Source organism: Callithrix jacchus, chromosome 16, assembly GCF_049354715.1.
Source record: "Callithrix jacchus isolate 240 chromosome 16, calJac240_pri, whole genome shotgun sequence".
Taxonomy (NCBI): domain Eukaryota; kingdom Metazoa; phylum Chordata; class Mammalia; order Primates; family Cebidae; genus Callithrix; species Callithrix jacchus.
In genome coordinates this window covers 36,039,307-36,060,817 of record NC_133517.1, presented here as the reverse complement: position 1 = coordinate 36,060,817, position 21,511 = coordinate 36,039,307, and the positions used below count along the sequence as shown (strand labels likewise).

General features: G+C 37.2%; 1 protein-coding gene across 6 annotated transcripts in view; it reads left to right on the top strand.

Moving 5' to 3' along the window:
- The first annotated feature begins 3,072 nt into the window (after positions 1-3,072).
- Positions 3,073-21,511, top strand: part of LRRC69 (leucine rich repeat containing 69) — a 139,817-nt gene continuing 121,378 nt past the window's right edge. The window contains exons 1-4 of one of the 6 annotated variants that reach the window (XM_054246816.2): positions 3,073-3,293; positions 3,510-3,612; positions 4,922-5,013; positions 6,988-7,173. In XM_054246816.2, coding sequence (XP_054102791.1) covers positions 6,991-7,173 — 183 coding nt within the window. In that variant the 5' untranslated portion in view covers positions 3,073-3,293; positions 3,510-3,612; positions 4,922-5,013; positions 6,988-6,990. Of the gene's footprint in view, positions 3,294-3,509; positions 3,613-4,921; positions 5,014-6,870; positions 7,174-21,511 lie in introns of those variants that run through there. The other 5 variants (XM_078352721.1, XM_078352722.1, XM_035277605.3 and 2 more) reach the window with 5 other exon arrangements.

The following is a 21,511-nucleotide window of genomic DNA, read 5'->3' as shown; positions in this document are numbered from 1 at the left end:
GGGATTTGAGTATAAACTTCTGTTATAACAATCATTTCCTTTTTCGTTTGTCTTACTATACTTGATTGAAACACATTCTGGGTACATTTTAATATACTGTCTAACCTAATCCTGTGATGGCTTCCCATTCCCATAGGATGAAGACTCCTTATCACGACATTTAAGAGATGTCTTTCATGACAGGTCTTGTTTACTCCTCCAGTGTCAGCTCCCATCACCCCTTTCTTTAGATATATACACTGGAATCAATTATTGATACTCCCCCATGGTCCTGTGTATTTCATGCCCCTGAACTTTTTCTTCATGCTTTTATTTAAATGCTTTTCCACTTCGCATTTACTTCATCATCTGGTTAACTCTTTTTAATCCATTATGACTGGGCCCAGCAATCAATAGCAGGGAATCTTTCTTGAACCAACAGATCAGCCCCTTTGCCACTTAGTGTACTGTCACTTCTCCTAGATAATCTCCTTCAGCCTCTGTGGATCTTAGGGAAGACATAACAATGGGCACAAAAGTAACAGTCATATATAGCAGGCTTAACAAGCTCTCATAGTTATATAAGGTCAAATTCCTATAATAAAACCGATATTCTATACAATTTCTAATCGTTTGTATTTTTTTTTTAATTAAATCTTGATATACAGTTTACTGCTACTAAGTCATCCAGTAGGAGCTTTGGAACTGAGCTTGAGTGTAAGTTAGAAGGGCCTTGAAGAGACTGTTAACAGGAGCCTTATGTCACTTCAGGAGGCTATTGGTGAGGGTTTAAACAAGGTAAGAGATATTAATGGAAGCTGAAAGAAAGGTGACTCTTGTGACATCATTAGCAATGCTGGACATTTATTTTCCGTAAAACATTGGAAAATAAGTATAGCTCAACTGGATGATCTCAGTAAGGAGATTTCTAGGCAATGTCAAAGGTGCTGTCTGGATTCTTCTAGCCTTATAGCAAAAGACAAAAAGAGAAAGGCAAGCAAGAGAAAAAATTGTTCATTGTAAAGGAGTCACAACTTTTTGGGTTTGAAAAATAAAACTTCTTTTCATTACTAACCTCTACAGACAGTGAATGATGCCAAAATTAACTAGTTTGTTCCAGACAGAGCAAATTCAGGGAACTCTCAGTAAAATGATGAAGATGAAAAGGCATGGCTATAAAAGGCTTTCTTAAGAACTCAGGAAGGTTAAATATGCTGTGTTATCAACAAACAATAGGGACTCTAAAAATCTTAAATATAGTATCTCACAGCAGTTTCACAAGGGAATCCAAGGTAGAGGTGGGTCATCGGAAAGAGATTTGTGGGTGTGGTTTTTGTCTGATGGAGTGAGTTATAAACTTTTAAAAGAAACCCAGGACGTTTTTAAAGGATTTGCATCAGGGTGGATTGAAAAGGACAAAAGAATGAAAAGATAAACCTTCATGCACTGTTAGTAGAAATGTGAAATGGTGCAGCCATCAAGGAAAACAGTCTGGCAGTGCCTCAAAGGACTTAACGTAGAGGTACTGTATGACCCAGCAATTCCCCCCTGAAGTATATCCAAGAGAATGAAAATATGTCCACTCAAAAAAATTGTACACGAATGTTTATAGCAGCATTATTTGTAATAACCAAAAAGTAGAAACAATGTAAGTGGCCGTCAGCTGATGAGGGGAAATGTAAACTGTGATGTATTTATACAGTGGAATATTATTTGACAATGAAAATAAATGGAGTGCTAATACATGCTGTAATATGGATAAGCCTTTGTATTTGTCTGTTTTTGCAGTGCTATTAAAAAAAATACCTGATACTAGGTAATTTATAAAGATTAGAGATTTAATTGGCTGAGAGTTCTGCAGGTTGTAAAGGAAGCATAGCAGCTTCTGCTTCTGCAGAGGTTTCAGGAAGCTTCTAGTCATGGTGCAAGGTAAAAGGGGAGCAAGGCACACTTCACATGGCTGGAGCAGGAGGGAGTGCGGGGCGGTGTCACCACTTTTAAACAACCAGATCTCATAAGAACTCACTTTCATGCGGACAGTACCAAGAAGGAAATCTGCCCCATGATCCAATCACCTCTCACCAGGTCCCACTTCCAACACTGCGATTATAATTTGATATGAGGTTTGGGTGGGGACACATATCCAAAGCATGTCAGCCTTGAAAATATTTTAAGTAAAGTAAGCCAGTCACAAAAGTCCACATGTTATATAATTTCATCTATATAAAATACCCAGAATACAGATAAAAGTAGATTTGTGGTTGCCTAGGGTTGGGGTGGATGGGTGGAATGGAAAGTGATTGTTAAGTTTTCAGGCTTGCTTTTGGGGGTGATGAAAGTATTCTAAAATGGATTATGGTAGTAGTTACACAAGTTGGTGAATATCCTAAGGACCATTGAGTTGTATACTTTAAATGATTGAATTAATGGTATGTGAATTTTATCTCCATAATGTTGTTATCAAAAAGGAATAAAAATGAAGAGAGGCCTTTGGAACCTTGAACTTCCATGGACAGGAAGCCGACAGGAAAACACGTGGCAAACATGAGCTGTATTTTATGGAAAAGGAAAGAAATTCAGAGAGTGAAATCAAAAGCTCAATTAGGGGAACCAAAAGGTAATTCCAGGCAGTACACATGGGCAGGGTGCAGTGGCTCATACCTGTAATCCCAGCATTTTGGGAGGCTGAGGTGGGTAGATCACCTGATGTGAGGAATTCAAGAGCAGCCTGGCCAACATGGTGAAACCTTGTGTCTACTAAAAATACAAAAATTAGCCAGGCATGATGGCATGTGTCTGTAATCCCAGCTACTCAGGAGGCTGAGGCAGGATAATCTCTTGAACCAAGGAGGTGGAGATTGCAGTGAGCTGATATTGTGTCACCACACTCCAGCATGGGTGACAGAGGGAGACTCCATCTCAGAAACAAAAATAGTGACAACGTGTGCCTCATTTGATTTCAGAATTGCTGGCTGCTTTGTTCCTCTGATTTTTCCTTTCTTTTTTTTTTTTTTCAAATGGTACTATTGCCTGCCCTTTGTTTTACCTATGTTATATTCTAGGTACATGTGAACAGGTAACTTGTCTCCTTAGTTGATAGGTCTTCAGATCAAGATGAACTGCACTTAAGCTGAACTCAAAGCACTACCTCAGAGGAGCTGCATCTACCTTTGTACCTAACTTAGATGACAAGATCTTTGGACCTGATGTTCTAAATAGATGAAACTTCCAAGGAAGGGGGCTTTGCAGGATGACTGTCTCTGTTTTGTACCTGGGAGGAATGTAAACAGCTCATGGCTACAGGGTATATTGTGGTGAGTTTTAAAACATATCCACAAATTTTTGGTCACTTGCCATCAAGAGGCAGATTCTAAGTTGTCTCCCTTGAAATATGAGCTAGTGTCTGTGACTTGGTTCTAATGAATAAAATGTGGTAGAGGTGATTGTGCATGACTTCTGAAGCAAGGTCATGAAAGTAATACAGCTTCCACTCCACTTTCTCTTTTGCGATGCTCAATCTTCAAACCAAGCCACTATGTTGGGAAGAAGTCCAAGCCATACTGGAGAGGCTACATATAGAGGCAGACCACCCTAAGGCCCTAGCCAAAACCAAGTATCTACTACCAGATGTGGGTAAGAGTGAACTTTTAGATGATTTCTGCCCCACACTTTGAGCTGACATAGCTGTCACTAGGAGAAGCATAGGCAAGCCCTGCTCAGATTAAGATTTGTCAATAAAATAAATCTTTTAGGCAATTAAGATATGTTGTGGTTTGTTTCCCATGATAGATAACTGAAACAGGCAGTATTAATAGGATTGATTATATTTTGGAAGTAAGGGAGAAGAAAGACTCAAAAATGTTAGCCAGGTTTTCTAGGTTCTGCAGATAATGGAAAGCAGTATCAGTCTGTAGTGGTTTATTTACCCACATAAAGCAGTAAGAAATTTCCAGGGTTTAGACAATGTCAGCTGGGGTGCTAGCCATGCAATAGTTACTTAAGAGATAATGATTGTCACAGATTTTTTTTTTTTTTAAGAAAAACAAAGCCTTGTGATCAGTTAGTTTTGATAGTAACAGCTTTCATATTCTTAGGAAATAAATATCAAAGTAAAAAAGAAGAGGCATAGGTTTGGAAGAGGGAAGGCAAATAGCAGTGATTAAGACGCTGAAAAATTATCTGTCATTCTAGCAACTGAAAGTCACTGTTAGTCAGCACCTCTTGATTTACTGTTATGATATTGATATTCATTATAATCCCTTAAAATGTTTAATGGTCGTTTTTTAAAATTCTGTCACTTGCTTTTACTCTCTTACTGGAAGAGATTTTGTCTCTAATAGCATTCTCTCAGTAAAGCCTTCCCTGGTCATCCAATTTAAAATTGTAAACTTCTCATTACTCACACTCTATTTCTATTTTCTGCTTAGTCTTTTTTTCCCTTTGGCATCAAATCACCATCTAACATAGTACCTCTTTGATGCTTTTCTTCCACCACTAGAATATAATTTTCTTGAGAACTGAATTTTTTGTCTTTTTCATTCACTCCTGCAACAGTGTTGAGTATGTAGTAGGTGCTCAGCAAATATTTGTTGAATAAATAAATAATTTCTGAATGCCAAAGGAAGGATTGATTTCTGTTCGGAACACTTTCAGTTCAGAATGTATTTTATAATGTTCAAGTTTTTGGAAATCCACATCTAAGTGTGACACATACACGTGTAATTCTAATGCCTCTAGGACTCATCTGGGTGCTAATGGGGTTGTGATAATAATCAAATGTTACTGGCCACAGCTCCCCTTTCTCTCTTTTTGGTCTCTGTTTTAATCTTTTATTTGGAAATTTTAAAACATTTGCAAAAATAACAAGACTAGTATATTGAAATGCTGGTATGGTTTGGATTTGTGTCCACTCCAAAATCTCATGTTCAATTATAATCCCCAGTATTGGAGGCTGGCCTGGTGAGAGGTGATTGGCTCCTGAAGGCGGAGTTCTCATGAATGGATTAGCATCCCCTCAGTGCTGTTCTCCTGAAAGTGAGTGAGTGAGTTATCCTTAGATCTGGTTGTTTAAGTGTGTAACACCTCCTCCCTCTCTCTCTTCCCCTGGCTCTGGTCATGTGAAATGCTGGCTCCCCCTTTGCTTTACACCATAGTTGTAGGTTTCCTGTGGGCTCCCCAGAAGCTGAGCAGATGCCAGCACCATGCTTCCTGTACAGCCTGCAGAACTGTGAGCTAATTAAACACCTCTTTTCTTTAGAAATCACCTAGTTTTGGCCGGGCGCGGTGACTCACGCCTGTAATCCCAGCACTTTGGGAGGCCGAGGCGGGTGGATCACAAGGTCAACAGATCGAGACAATCCTGGTCAACATGGTGAAACCCCGTCTCTACTAAAAATACAAAAAATTAGCTGGGCATGGGGGCGCGTGCCTGTAATCCCAGCTACTCAGGAGGCTGAGGCAGGAGAATTGCCTGAACCCAGGAGGCGGAGGTTGCGGTGAGCCGAGATCGCGCCATTGCACTCCAGCCTGGGTAACAAGAGTGAAACTCCGTCAAAAAAAAAAAAAAATAAAGGATTTACCTAGTTTCAGGTATTTCTTTATAGCACTGCGAGAATGGACTAATGCAAACTCCTATGTATCTATTACTCAGCATTAATAATCATCAGCATTTTGTCAATCTTCTTTAATCTGTTCCTTCCACCTGCTTTTCCCCCTAGATTATTTTAAAGAAAACTCAAGATATCATTTTATTTTACCTGAAAATTTCAGTGTGCATTTCTGAATGTTCAGCACATTTAAAATAAATACTACCACCATACCATTTTCAAACATGACAGAATTAGTAATTTCTCTCATCTAATAGCCCATGAACAAATTTCCCTTATTGTTTAAGATGTTTTTATTCAATTGAGGATTCAAATAAGGTCCAGACATTGGATTTGTCTGTGATTTTCCCTAAGTTTCATTTACATTATAACACTTTTTCTCATTTTTATTAATGCCTTTAATTTGCTGGTGAAACCTTGTGACATTGGACCAGGACCAGTCCTGTGAAATCTTCTGTGTTATAGGTTTGACTGAATACTTCCCTATAATGAACTTAACTTATTCTCTAGTCCTCTCTTTTGTAAATGGTAGTTAGATCTTGAAGCCATGATCAAATTCAGATTTAATTTTTAGGCAAGAACATTTCATGGGTGGTGCTGCTGTGTACTTTTTATTAGACTACTCCATAAAGCTTGTTACATGATTGTCTCAATTTTATTGTTGCTAAAATTGATTAGTAGATTGTTATTAATCTGCTCACTTGATTATAAAGTTCCTCATCAACTTTTCATCTATTACTTTTAGTCTCCAATTATGATTTTTGTATCGCTCCATCATTTGATTAGAATTTGCAAAAATCGTGATTATTCTAAAGTTATTGTTTTCTGTCTCATTTATTGAGAGACAATTCTCATGAATAAGAACTTTATTAACAATTAAGTTATACTGAAATGCAGTTTGTACTGGGAGGGCAGAATAAATGCTTACATTTTTTTCTTTTTCGATGTTCAGGCAGAGTTGGTGCCATAGTAAGTCCTAGTGTGATTAATGTTTCTTTTTTAAAAATGCCATTACAAAGTCAGATTTTAATGTGTTTTGGTGTGTTTCAGTCTACTCAAGATTATTTTTTTCTGATCCTTAGTATTTTCCATCTTAGACTAGTGGGAGTTCCTAGAAGTTCACTTCTATATGTCCTCATTAATCTCTGACAACTTTAACACTGCAGGCATAAGGTATTTTAGGCTTACCTTATACATTTCCTGCCACAAACCTGGACCAGCTACCTTCCCTCCCTATCTTTCACATAGGAAAATAATCTAATGCATCCCCCCTTCAACTTGGTAGATCTCAGAATGTTCTTGTTTCTATGATATGCCAATTCTGTAATTAGAGATTCTAAAGCTTTATAATAAAGAACTCTAATCTCTAATGGTTACCTTCTTTGTTTTCTACTTTTCCAAGATCATGACTGAGAGATTGTTAATCAAAGCATTGAGTGGTGGTAAAAACACTAAGATCATTACTTTGAATGGGAAGAAGATAACAAAGATGCCCTCAGCATTAGGAAAACTGCCTGGCCTGAAGACTCTAGCCCTTCAGAATAACCTAATCCCCAAAGTGTGCCCAGAGTTATGCAACTTAACCCAGGTGAGGAATGGTGTGTGTTTTGTTTTATTTTGTGATTGAAGATGGAAAATAGGAAGAGAGAAAAAAGGGATAAGAGACAGAACAATATCACTTTGATCTATGGAGACTTAGGTCTGTGGAGTGTTGTTGGAAAGGCATCAGAAGGCTTTTTCCCTTAGGGAATTCCATGTGGTAGGGAGAGATGTTTCAATTTATTCATGTGCTCTTTGTCCCATGTCTGGAATCAGGGACTAGGTCTTGCCACACTCATCTTTCTGGAGGCTGTCGTCTGGAAAGAGGTTGGAAGCCTGGATCTGCTAATCTACCTTGAGGGCTCACATCTGGAAGTAGTTTTGAGGATCCAGGAGATGCTCTTCACCCTGGGGACTGTCCTGAAGCTTTCCGATATAGAATAAAGAGACATTTAGGATGTAGGAAGGGAGTTCCTTTTCAATTTCTTAGCACAGGCTGAAACTTTGAAACGGAGTATTGGCGGGGAATATGAGGAGTGGACATTTATTTTTTCTGAAATTGTCTTTAAAGGAAGGTTAATATTTTAAATTAAAAAAAATTCTTTTTTAAAGAGCAGTAGTTGACATGAATGAATCCCAGATGCTTGTGTTAAATGTTTCTGCCTAACAATGTGAAACTCTAGCTGCCAAAAATCTTGAAGTTGAGAAAAGGCAAGGGATATTAACTTTGTAATTTTTTTTTGTTCACTTCTGAATTGTCATCAGCCCAGGAAGAACCTATACGCAGCTAAGGTATTATAGCTCATTAATTTTGAGTTTACAATTCCAAAAAATAAATTTGTATTTTCTTACTTTCACCCTACCTCATTTCCTTTTAGGTTTAAGAAATGGAATTTGTAATCTGTAGTTGTATCTTTATAAGAAATAGGGTAACATTTACAAATTCCCCCCTTCGTTAGTAATTTCAGAAAGTATACTTATAGTTACAGGACAACAAGGACTTGGAATTTTCTAATAGGAAAGGGGAGTCTCTAGGCAAAAAAATTTGGGACTTGAGTAAGTCATGAACCTATTCTCTCCCTCTACTTGAATTTATTTCCATTAAAGTAATACTAACTATTGGTTATAGATAATTAAATATTACAAAAAGCTTATAGCAAGAAGCTATCTTCTATCCCACTTACCCTCATCCCCAATCCTGATCTCCATATATAACCACTTTTAACTCATCTTTTTTCTTGTCTTTCAGACATTATTTTTCTTCATCTTCTTGGTACAGTTATATTAATTTTTCTATAGTATATTGACCCACATCTCGAATCAGGGGATTAGGTCTACAGCTATCTTTTACAGATGATATTATTATACCTTTATTTCTTCCTTCATCAACTGTAGTCTTTTTTGACTTCCCACTTAATAAGATGACAGTATCACTCTCTGTAATCTGCCTTTAGCTGTCCTTTCCTCTCCCCCTTCACAAACTCGAAAGTTTTTACTTTTTTAAGACTTAGAACTTTTATATCCATTTCAGTTATAACAATAATTAAATTTTTGTTTTGTGTCTTGGGTAACTCTAAAGTTCTAAAAATGTTTATTGCTACTAAATATTCACATGGAGTCAATCAATCTATGATTATATTTCTTTCTTATATGCAATTTGTGTTCCCTTGGAGTTTCTAATCACCTTTCCTTTGTTCTTGTGCCTTAGCTTTATGGTGACATCATTTTATTTCAAACTTGACCATTTTATTTTTTCTGTCAAATGTACTTTTCCTTGAGAGACTTCCCTCTAAGACCCTTCATCCATTTGCCCCAATCTAAGTTGATTGCTATCTAGGTTTGCTGGATACTGTCAGCCAAAGACATTCTCTTTGCTGCTCTCTTAAGTTGGACCCACTGTTCCTGTATCCTATATTTTCCTTTCTTGGCTTGCTCTCTTAGTTTTCAAGAGTCTCCAGAAATCATCCTACTCTGAATATGTGGTAGTTAAATTGTTTGATCCCTTGCACATCTGAAAATGTCTGTGTTCTTCTCTCACACTTGGTGAACAGTTGTTTAGTAAAAAGTTACAGATTCCAAAATAGATTTCCATAGGAAAAAGCCCCACGGGTCTGTTTATCATACATTGTTTTCTTCTTGTGGCTCCCTTCATTACTTCCTTTCTCATTCTTCTATTTAAGGGTAACCTACATGTTGACTTCTGTTTATTCACTCTCAGTTCCTTCAACAGGGAGCTGGCTCAGCCCAGTGCTTACTTTTAAAGAAGACATTACACTATTAAGAATTCAACTGATTTGAAACTAGGCTGCTTAGAGTTTAGTCTATCTTTAAAGTACTTTACAAGTCAGATTCAGGCCAATGGCATTATGTTTAGCTGTTCATGAGCTAGTAATTTTTCCTATACAGAGTCTTGGAGAAATTGTGGAATTTGGGGAAAAAAACACCTATTTTCTCTATGTAATGGGAGTTCTAGGGGCAAGCTAGAAACCTTCAAAGAATGGTTGTAGATTATCACACATTTTAGATGTATAGCTCCATCCCTCTCACTGTTGGTAATAAAGATGGCCTGCTACAGTGGCTCACACCTGTAATCCCAGCAGTATGGGAGGCCAAGATGGGCAGATTGATTGGGCTCAGTAGTTTGAATACAGCCTGGGTAACATAGTGAGACCTCATCTCTACAAAAATAAAAATAAAAATTAACCAGGTATGGTGGCACATGCCTGTGGTCCCAGAGGATTGTCTGAGCCCGAAGTGTAGCTGAGATCACACCACTGTACTCCAGCCTGGTCTGCAGAGCAAATCTGTCTCAAATAAATAAATAAATAAAGGAAAGGCAGATGAACTTTTCTTTCAAAGAAAAAGACAGCTTAGGGAATTAAAAACAGCCCTAGATGAGAGTTTAAAAGTGCTGGCACAACTTAACTGGTTCGGCAGTTGCCTCTACTATATATATATACAAGGCACTTAGTTTCTTTGGACCTCAATTTCTGCCTTCATTTATTTAATTCACAAATAAATATTGACGACCATCTGTGTCTCAGGCACTCAGAACTGGTGATTCAGCAATGAGTAAAACAGATCTGCCCTCATAGAGTTTAAGTTCTAGTCAGGAGTGATGTAAGAAACAAATAAGCAAAATAGGATGTGAGGTGGTGATTCGTGTTAAGGGGAAAAATAAAGCAGGGAGAAGGGGCAGGGCATGTTGTGACATCCAGCTGATATGACTGATGCCATAGAATGTCCTGTGGGCTTTATAACTTGGTAATGTGTATGTCAGAATTCAGTAATCATAATTCTTTTTTTTTTTTTTTTTTTTTTGAGACGGAGTTTCGCTCTTGTTACCCAGGCTGGAGTGCAATGGTGCAATCTCGGCTCACCGCAACTTCCGCCTCCAGGGTTCAGGCAATTCTCCTGCCCCAGCCTCCTGAGTAGCTGGGATTACAGGCACACGCCACCATGCCCAGCTAATTTTTTGTATTTTTAGTAGAGACAGGGTTTCACCATGTTGACCAGGATGGTCTCGATCTCTCGACCTCGTGATCCACCTGCCTCGGCCTCCCAAAGGATTTTTTTCTTAAGTTCCTAAAACAAGAATACTACTTATAAATTTCTTCACTCAGAAAATGGTAACAGAATAATAACATTAACCATTTATTGGGAGCATCAGGAGCTCATCATTCATTTTCTACAAACTGGCAAGGAATGAGGTCTCCTTGGAGGTTGCTTTCAGCTGTATTGTGTTATTATTCTATATATTTAGTATGAAATTTGTCAGAGTATGGTGTTCAATTTATGGTTCTTAAAAACTGAATTACCTAAAGATGGCTGCTTTGAACAGTACATGTATTGTCCCCTCCTCCAGTTTGTTTGCATATTTTTTTTTTCTTTTAAGAGATGGGTATTGCTCTGTCACCCAGGCTGGAGTGTATTGGTGTGATCATAGCTCACTGCAGTGTTGAACACCTGTGCTCAAGTGATCCTTCTACTTCAGCTTCACATGTAGTTGGGGCTACAGGCATGTGCTGCTGCTCCTGGCTAACTAATTTGTGTGTGTGTGTGTGTATGTGAGGAGACAGAGTCTTACTTTGTCACCCAGGCTGGTTTTGAACTTCTGGCTTCTAGCAATCCTTCCACCTCAGCCTCCCAAGGTGCTGGATTATAGGTGTGAGCCACCCCACCTAGCCTAGAGTGATTCTTTTAATAAATATTTACCATTCATTTTTCTGCATCTATGCTGTTCTCAAGGTTACAGATGTGCACAAAGTACAGTCCCTGCCTTCATGTTTGGGGATTAAATTAAATGTTAATATATTTAAAGCTCTATGGCTGGCATGTAGAAGTTTTAATTTAAGAATTTTAGCTATTGTGCTTAGTGTTACCATTATGATATAACTAGCAACAGTGATAAAATGAGGGGGTAGGTGTTCTTTAGTAAATATAGATCCTACTTCTGTTTTCCTTTGCTAATTTAACTAGTGAAGCTCTGGAAAATTTCAGTCACTTCTAATGACAATGAACAAGTGGGTTAATATTGTATAATTTATGATGAGTGCATTTGGGCTGTGACCCTTGAAGTATGGGGATGTCAACAATTTTCGAAGAAGCCCTTTATGAATTTTAAGGGCAAAGATCTTGTCTCGTCTCTGTTGCTTTTTACTTGCTAAACCACATAATGCCAACATGAGTGAAATGGAAGTAATTTGCAAAGTCCAGCTTAACCAAACACATGTAGGAACAAAGGTTCCTCATAGGTAAAACAAATAGCCATAACCTCTAATTGTGTGCAGCACTGTTGACATGCATCATGAAGGCCAGTGGCACTGTGGCAAAGTTCCCCTTAAGCTGCTCATGTGTGCAGCTGCCCAGGACAAAGACATGGTCTGCCATAGCTTTTTATTTGCCCTTAAACAATTGACAGTAAATAAGACCAACTCTAACCAGATTTGAGTAGTTTGTAAATTTATTGTGTCCCTAGTTTCTCCTTTTTATACTTTTGCTGTCCTTAATGACCCAATCAGCTTCATTCATTCATATATTCAACAACTAGTTATGTGTGCCTGCAGTGGAGTAGACACTCTGCTAGGTGGTAGCAGTATAAAAAGCAACAACATCATTCATATGTCTCTTAGGTTTAGTGGGGAAAGGTAATGAAACATACAAATAAATATAATATTACAGTTGCGAAGTATTACAATTTTGCTGTAGGAGAATTGCAAAAAATGAAAAGTGCTGTGAAGGAGAATTGTGTTGTAGTATGAGTCTCTAGCCAGACAAATCTTGTACTATGAGAGTCTCTACTCAGAGAAGTCGGAGAAAGTGATTGTGAGGAAGTGCAACTTATCTAAGATCTAAAGCAAGCTTGTTCAATCTGCGGTCTGTGGGCTGTGTGTGGCTCAGGACAGCTTTGAATGTGGCCCAACACAAATTCATAAACATTTTTAAAACATTATGAGATTTTTCTGCAATTTTCTTTTTTCTGGCTCATCAGCTATCATTAGTGTTAGTGCATTTCATGTGCAGCCTAAGATAGTTCTTCCATCGTGGCCCAGGGAAGCCAAAAGATTGGACACCCCTGATAAAGAATAGTTATGCAGAGGAACAGGAAAGGAATGATCATGAGCAAAGACTTCCCCTAACTCATCCTCCCTGGGCATTCTGGTCCCACTTTCTAACCCAAGCAGAACAGAGAAGATCCATGTCATTTATACTGTTTGTCAGCCTCTAGCCTTTCTCTTTTCCTGTTCCATCCACTGGAAGTCTCTTCTTCCTCCACCAATTAGGTAATGCCTCTTATTTTCTAAGCCTGGCTCTCAAAATAGGGATTCATTATCCTGTTTTGTTGTGTCCTGTCCTGGTACGGGGTCATGTAGTGAGTACCTTCTCTCCAGGAACCATTCATGTCTCCTTTGCCTCTGCTTTCATGCCAAGTCCTGTATTAGGTCTCCTTAACCCCTGCTGGAAATCTAGCTTCTCTCTATGCTGGCAGGCATCTAGAAAAGACCCAGCCTTCTTTTTTCCTTCACCAGTGATGTGGAAGAATTCATATACTCTATCTGTACCTGCCTTGACTCATCTGAAAAGTGCGCCTCATCATTCTTAGCTCCTAAAGTTGCCATCACCATTATTTATCTAATATAGAATGCCTTGTCCATATTGGTTACATAGAAAATTCTAGCCAAACCTTCATTCAAACTTCCAAACACAAGATTTTACATTTTAATTGAATGTCATTCTGATAATTTAAAACTCTTGTCCTTCCTTCTTATTCTTTCCTTATGAAGTTTCTGATGGGATGTTAAAAGGTAATGCCTTGATAATCTTTTTACTGTTTATGCTAGTAGAGAATTCTCCTTATATTTCGTGACACTGAGCTTAATTTTGGGATTTGTGGGGGTCTCCATGAAATATCTAGAGATTAGATACCATGCTGACCCATGGAAACTTCCCCTCAATTTTCAGTGAAATTATAATTGTTTTGAGAAATATGACTTTGTTAGGAAGTTACTACAAAATTAAACAGTAGCTTTGAAATTGTTAGTTATTCATATAAATAAATTCCTTCAGGAACAGATGGACTCAGAAGCAGTTTGGCAGTTACACTGAACAGCTGTTTTAAGAATGCCACAGATTTCTTTTAAAAAAGATATTGATAAGAATTAGTAGATTGAACCATAAATTGAGCCTTCCCCTACACCTTGGCCATATACATGCTAATTCAAAAGTGTAAAAATTAGTTATTATTTTCTCATTAATTTGATTCAATTATTTTTGCAAAATAGTTTACAGAACGTGACACATATATTGTATTTGATTATAGTAAATATGAATAGTCACTCTTCTTAAGGAAGTTAAATATTTGTAATTCAAATAGTAGTTCAAAGATATTTATACATCTTATAGACAAATGATCTAATAGTTTATTACAAAATGGTATAACCATGGTTTAGTTTAGGAAGACAATCTTCCTGATAAAGATGGACATTTAGTAATTTTTTAAATACTTAAAACGGTTTTATCTGGCCAGGCATGGTGGCTGACACCTGTAATACCAGCACTTTGGGAGACTGAAGAGAGGTGGGTGGATCACCTGAGGTCAGGAGTTCGAGACCAGCCTGACCAACATGGTAAAACCACATCTCTACTAAAACTACAAAATTAGCTGGGCATGGTGGTGCATGACTGTAATCCCAGCTACTTGGGAGGCTGAGGCAGGAGAAGCACTTGAACTTGGGAGGTATAGGTTACAGTGATCTGAGATTGGGCCATTGCACACCAGCCTGGGCAACAAGAGCAAAACTCTGCTAAAATAACGGGGGAAGTTTATCTAAGTTAGTCAAAACTAAGTAATTAAGATATATAATAAATAGCTTAGCGTTGTCTAGTGATAATTAATAGCTACAAGCATAGAATAATGAAATATTAAGAGAGGCTGTCTGGTCCAAGTTCTAAGATTACATATGATAGGCACTACATTGAATTGAATACAGGGGTTAGTAAGAATGAACAGAAGGCTAGAATAAAGAAACCATGCAGCTCATTAGAAGGAAATAAATCAAGCTGGGCAAATTAGAACAGATTGAGCTCAAAAGATATTTGACTAAAAAAATGTGGAGCCATAATGAATATTCCACAGTTTGAGTCATTACCTTACAGAAATAATCTAAGCAGGCAGTATTCAACTAATATTTATTGAGCAACTATTCTATTCCAGATGTTGTTCTTTGAATACTAGATGAATGACACATAGACCCTGTCATTGCAAATTTTCAAATGTAATAGTAGAGGTAAAATATACACATGAAACATGAAATCAACATAAAAGTCCATAAGTGATAGACTGAATAAAAAAAATGTGGTACATAAATAGCATGGATTACTATGCAGTCATAGAAAAAATGAGATCATGTCCTTTGCAGGGACATGGATAAAGCTGAAGGCTGTTATCCTTAGCAAACTAATGCAGGAACAGAAAACCAAATACCACATGTTGTCCCTTATAAGTGGCAGCTAAATGATAAGAACACATGGATACATAGAAGGGAATAACACATTGGGGTCTATCAGAGAGTGGAGGCTGGGAAGAGGGAGAGGAGCAGGAAAAAGTCTTAATGGCTACTAGTTTGGTACCTGGGTGATGAAATAATCTGTACAACAAACCCCCATGACACAAGTTTACCTATGTAACAAACCTGAACATGTATGTACTCCTGAACTTAAAACATTTTTTTAAAATATTAGTCATTATAATATAAATGATAATAATAATTGATAATTGATAATAGAAAGTATACCATATTATGCAAATGCAAAAGGAGGATGCCTTCATAGGGATGATGGTAAATGTTAAGGGGAATCATTAAACATGGAAATCCATTATCTCTATTGGAGAACCAAGATATTATTAGTATTTAATGAAAACAGAATCCTGAACACATTACTACCACAGAAATGATAAATAATTTTTATCCAACAAAACTAGCAGTCCTTCTCTGGCCATTTTTCTTGTTCCACAAAAATGTCATTCAGAAGTGGCTATGACCTGGGACCCCAGAACTGTGATCATTCTGCATGCACCTGAGCTCCACACCCAGCTCTGTGGCTGCTCTGGGTGAACTTGCATCTCATACAGTGGCACCTCTGTGGCCCAAATACACCCATGTGCTGGACTTAGCACCGAGGATCATCCCCTTGGCCACAACATTACCTATAGAGGGAAAAGAGATCAGCAGCACTCTAGCAGCGTTTATCGCCAGGAACTCCAATATATGCAAATCAATCAATGTGATGCAACACATTAACAAAAGGAAAGAAAAACCCAGATCATCATCACAATAGATGCAGAAAAAGTATTTGACAAAGTTTAGCATCCATTCATGATTAAAACTCTCAACAAGATAGGTATAGAAGAAATTTACCTTTACACAATATAGGCCACATATGAAACTCCCACAGCTAACATTATAATAATGGGGAAAAGCTGCAAGATTTTTCTCTAAGATCTGGTACAAGGAAAGAATATTTAGTCTCTCCACTTCTTTTCAACATAGTACTGGACATCCTAATCAGAGCAATTAAATAAGAAAAAAAGAAAAGGCAATTAAATCAGAAAAGAAGTAATGTTATTTCTGATTGCAGATGACATGATGGCCTACATAGAAAACTCTGAAAACTCAATAAAAAACTGTTAGAACTAGTAAATGAATTCAGTCAAGTTGCAGGTTATGAAAAACATACTAAAATCAATCATGTTTCTATACACAAGGAAGAAAGTATCTGAAAAGGGAATTTTAAAAAATCCACTTACAATAGCCATAAAAAGAATAAAATACTTACGAATAAGCAACCAAACAGGTCAGAGGTTTATACATGAAAAATTTTAAGACATTAATAAAGGAAGTTGAAGAAGATACATGTAAATGGAAAGACATTTCTTCTTCATAGATAGGAAGAATTAATATTGTTAAAATGTCTATATTACTGGAAGTAATCTACATATTCAACACAGTTCCTATAAAAATCCTAATGGTATTCTTTACAGAAATAGAAAAAAACAATTCTAAAATACATAGGAACTACAAAAGAATCTGTATAGCCAAAACAATGTTGAGCAATGACACAAAAACTAGAGACATCATACTTCCTGATTTCAAAATATACTACAAAGCCACAATAATAAAAACAATGTGGTTTAGGCATAAAAGCAGACACATAGACCAATAGGACAGACTAGAGAGCCCAGAAATAAATCCATATATGTATGATCAACTAATTTTGGAAAAGGGTGCCAAGAACACACTTTGGGGAAGGATAGTGTCTTCAATAAATGTTGTTGGGAAAATTAGATATCCGCATGGTAAAGAAATAAATTGGACCGTTATCTCATATGGTATACAAAAATCAACTTAAAATTGATTAAAGACTTTAACATAAGACTTGAAACTGTGAAACTACTAGAAAGAAACATAGGGAAAAAAATCTTCTTGACATTGATCTGGGCAATGATTTTTTGGATATGACACCAAAAGCAAAGTCAACAATAGAAAAAAATGAACAACTGGGATTATATCAAACTAAAAATCTGCATAGCAAAGGAAGCACTCATCAGAATAAAAGGCATCCTACAGAATGAGAGAAAATATTGCAAACCATATATATGGTAAGTGGTTGAAATATAAAATATGTAAGGAACTCATGCAATCAATAGCAAGAAATAACCTGATTTATAAATGGGTAAAGGGGACAATAGGATGATCATTTGAGATCAGGAGTTCAAGACCAGCATATACAACATAGCAAGACCTGTCTCAAAAGAAAAAAAAAAAAAAGGTAAAGGACCTAAATAGCCATTTTTCAAAAGAAAACATGTAAATAGCCAATAGGTATATGAAAAGGTAGTCAACTTCACTAGTCATCAATGAAATGCAAATCAAAACAAAAATGAAATATTACTTTACACCTGTTAGAATGGTTATCAGAAAGACAAAAAGTAAGTATTCGCAAGGATGTGGCTAAAAAGAAATGTTTGCACATTGTTGGTAGGAATGTAAGTTGGTATAATCATTATGGAAAGCAGTATGAAGATTCCCCCCAAAATTAAAATATTATGATCCAGCAATCCCACTCTGGGTATATATCCAAAGGAAATGAAATTAGTATTTTGAAGAGCTATCTGCACTCCCACATTAATTGCAGCGTTAGTCACAATAGCCAAGATGAACCACATATATGACAGTGGTCCCATAAGATTATAATATAGTATTCTTACTGTACCTTTTCTATGTTTAGATACTTTTTGATACACAAATACTTACTATTATGCTATAATTGCCTATAGTATTCAGTACAGTAACATGCTGTATTGCATAGGTTTGTAGCCTAAGAGCAATAGACAATACCAGATAGCATAGTAGGCTTATAGTAGGTGATTAGTAGGCTTATACCATCTAGATTTGTGTAAGTACTATGATGTTTACACAATGACAAAATTGCCTAATGATGCATTTCTCAGAATGTGTCCCCATAGTAAAGTGACACATGACTGTATATACAATGGAATATTAAATTTAAAAAAGAAAATTGTGACATTTGCAGCAACATGGATCAGCCTGTCAAACATTATACTAAGTGAAATAAACCAGATGCAGAAAGACAAATACTATGTGATTTCATTTATATATGGAGTATAAAAATGTCGAACTCAGAATCAGAGAGTAGAATTGTGGCTACAAGGGTCTAGGGAGAGGGAGATAAGGGGAGATGTAGGTCAAAGGGTACAAAGTTTCAGTTATGCAAGATAAACAAGATTTGGAGAGCTAATGCACAATGATGTGACTAGTTAATATTGTATAGTATACTTGAAATTTGCTGAAGGGGTAGATCTGAAGTGTTCTGATCATACACACACACAGAAGTTACAAGAAACAGTTTAAGATAAATGAGTAAGGGAAACTGTTAAATAATAGGATGAGATTTTCTTTTGTGCAGTATCTATTTTATTCAGAGGTTGAAAACTCACATGCCTCCAGGTAGGTAACATATGAGAAAAAGGGACCAGAAAAGAACTGTAGTGAACGGGTAGCTCATACATGCATAGTCAACAGTGGCAGCCCAGCCAGTCCCCAGCACTGGTGGGTTTTTGTCACAGCAAGACTGTGTATTTAAAGGTTCTGTGGAAACAAATACTATTTTTTAAAATATTGTGTCTATTAGTCATACCCAATTTCTGAGCTAAGAGTTTAGGCTTAATTCAACAAATGGGATGCATTGCTCTCTAAGCACTAAAGTATGCAAGAATATTTCTTCAAATTTTTCCAGTCTAAATGTTACTTAAATTTTTGCCCAAACATCTGGGAAGATATACCAGTTTTTTTTTTTTTTTTGAGACGGAGTTTCGCTCTTGTTACCCAGGCTGGAGTGCAATGGCGCAATCTCGGCTCACTGCAACCTCCGCCTCCTGGGTTCAGGCAATTCTCCTGCCTCAGCCTCCCGAGTAGCTGGGATTACAGGCACGCACCACCATGCCCAGCTAATTTTTTGTATTTTTTTTTTTTAGTAGAGATGGGGTTTCACCATGTTGACCAGGATGGTCTCAATTTCTTGACCTCGTGATTCACCCGCCTCGGCCTCCCAAAGTGCTGGGATTACAGGTGTGAGCCACCGCGCCCAGCCCCAGTTTCTTAATTTCTATTAGATAGCTCCCTTTTTGCAATTTATAAATCAAAGTGATTTTCTAAATGCCTTCAAATAGGAAGGGACAATAGAATTGCTGTTAGTAACTGTGTCTCCTCACTATGGTTAGAGAGTTCTGGGGAAAAAACAAAGCTGACCCTGGGTTTCTCCTTGGCACTGCCAGCAAGGCTGCTTCAGGTTCCTTGCCCATGTCTGTCCCTGCACGTGGAGATCCTGCCAACCCCACCCATATTTACGGGTGTCACTCCTGCAGGTAAACCTAACATGCATGACTGTTCACTGTGAGCCTGGTAATGAATATATGTGTGTAATTTAATCATGGTTTATAACCTATTAAATTTAGTATCCCATGCCTGATATAAGAGTGTCTGTGAATTTAGAAATATTTGAAAAAATGAGTAAGAAATTAAGAAAATGAGCAGGTTTAATTTGAAAACCACAAAGTGTCAATATGTATGTTTGTATGTGTGTGTATATATGTGTATCAAGTGTTTACCACATTTGTATCACCATAATGGCTAACATTTTGCCCTACATTGTTTTCCTGGGCCTAAAAGATTGGGATTTTATAATATATGCTATTGGCCAGACACTTTATTAAACTGTCTCTAATCCTTAGACAACCCTAGGAAGTAAATACTAGTATCCCAATTTTTATAAAGCATAGAGGCTAAGGAATTTGAGTGAGTTGCCCAAGATCACATATATGGTACATTGCATAGCAGACAGCCTGTGCTTTGCTTCCTGCACAATAATACAGACTCAAGAGTGTATCCCTGATAGGACAAGGATATTTAAAATGAGAAATCCATGTGTTGTATTCCATTTCATTGTCTGTATGAGCATGTGTATGTGTGTGAACATATGTGCTTGCCTCATATCCAAGCTGTAAGAGAAAGTGCACATGCCTATTTTAAGGCATGCTACAGATACACTGTAACTTTCAGGTATGAGTGGGTCAATACAATCAAACAAACCAAATAAAATTTAGTAAGAGGATAGACTACATTTGGAGCAAGTATACAAAGACATAAAAAAGGCTATCTACAGCGAGGTTGGAAACATTTAGAACATATTGAGTCAAGAAATTATGGGTTCATCTTTTGGGCACCTGTTTAGATATAATCTAGTAGTATTGAATAAAAAGAATGTAAGTCATAATACATTCATTCTTTGCATCTTTTGCTATGTAATGCTACAGGTAGGCCGCAATAAGTACTAGGTTGATGAGAAAGAAATGAAAAAGGTACATCTAAAAGGATTTTTAAGACTAAAATTTGGTGACAGATTGAATTTAGGTGGAGGGAGAGAAAGAAGTTCTAGATAGCTCCAAAGTTTGGCTACCTTAGGTTTATGAGAAGTGGGAGAAGTAGATCTAGTTTGTCCAGGGGGCATTGTCCAGTTTTATACTTTGAATTTAGAGTGATCCACTGGAGATATCTTAGAAGCCAAAACTAACAATACTTTTTTTTTTTTTTAACATGGATAAATGTAAATTCCTACATTTAGGTTAAGAAAAGAATTCAATTGCACAAGTCCAGGATGTGGGATATCTGCTTGACAGTTAACTTAGGGGTTTTTATTGGCCACAGACAGAACTAATTATGCACCAGCAATGTACCCTGTTGCTAAAAGAGTACATGCCATGTTAGGCTGCATAATAGAAGTGTTATCATCTGCCTAAGGGAGACCCATGGTCCCACCAGCATATGTGCTATGAGATCTCATTTCCTGTTTCACCATAGGCCCCATGTTTTCAGAGAGGGATGCTCACAAAAATTAGAGAGTGGTCAGGATGGTCAGGGGTGTGGAAATTACATCCTGAGGGAAATAGTTAAGGGGAAAATGGAACAAATTTAGAGGGAATATGATAGCAATCTTCAAAAAATTTGAAAAATTGTTATGTGAGAGAGAAGGAATACAAATATTTATTATGATTGCTGTGAGAAGAATTGGGTAGAAATTTCAGAGATCCTAAACATTAAAAAGTTAGATAGATAGATAGACAGATTTTCCTAACAAGATAAAAGTTCTACCTATTACTGGGTGTGCTCATGGGGAAGGTATATAATTGCCCGCCTGCATTCTGTATGTTGATCTAGGTGACTTGCAAATTTCCTTCTAGGTCGGGTACGGTGACTCACGCCTGTAATCCCAGCACTTTGGGAGGCTGAGGCAGGCGGATCACTTGAAGC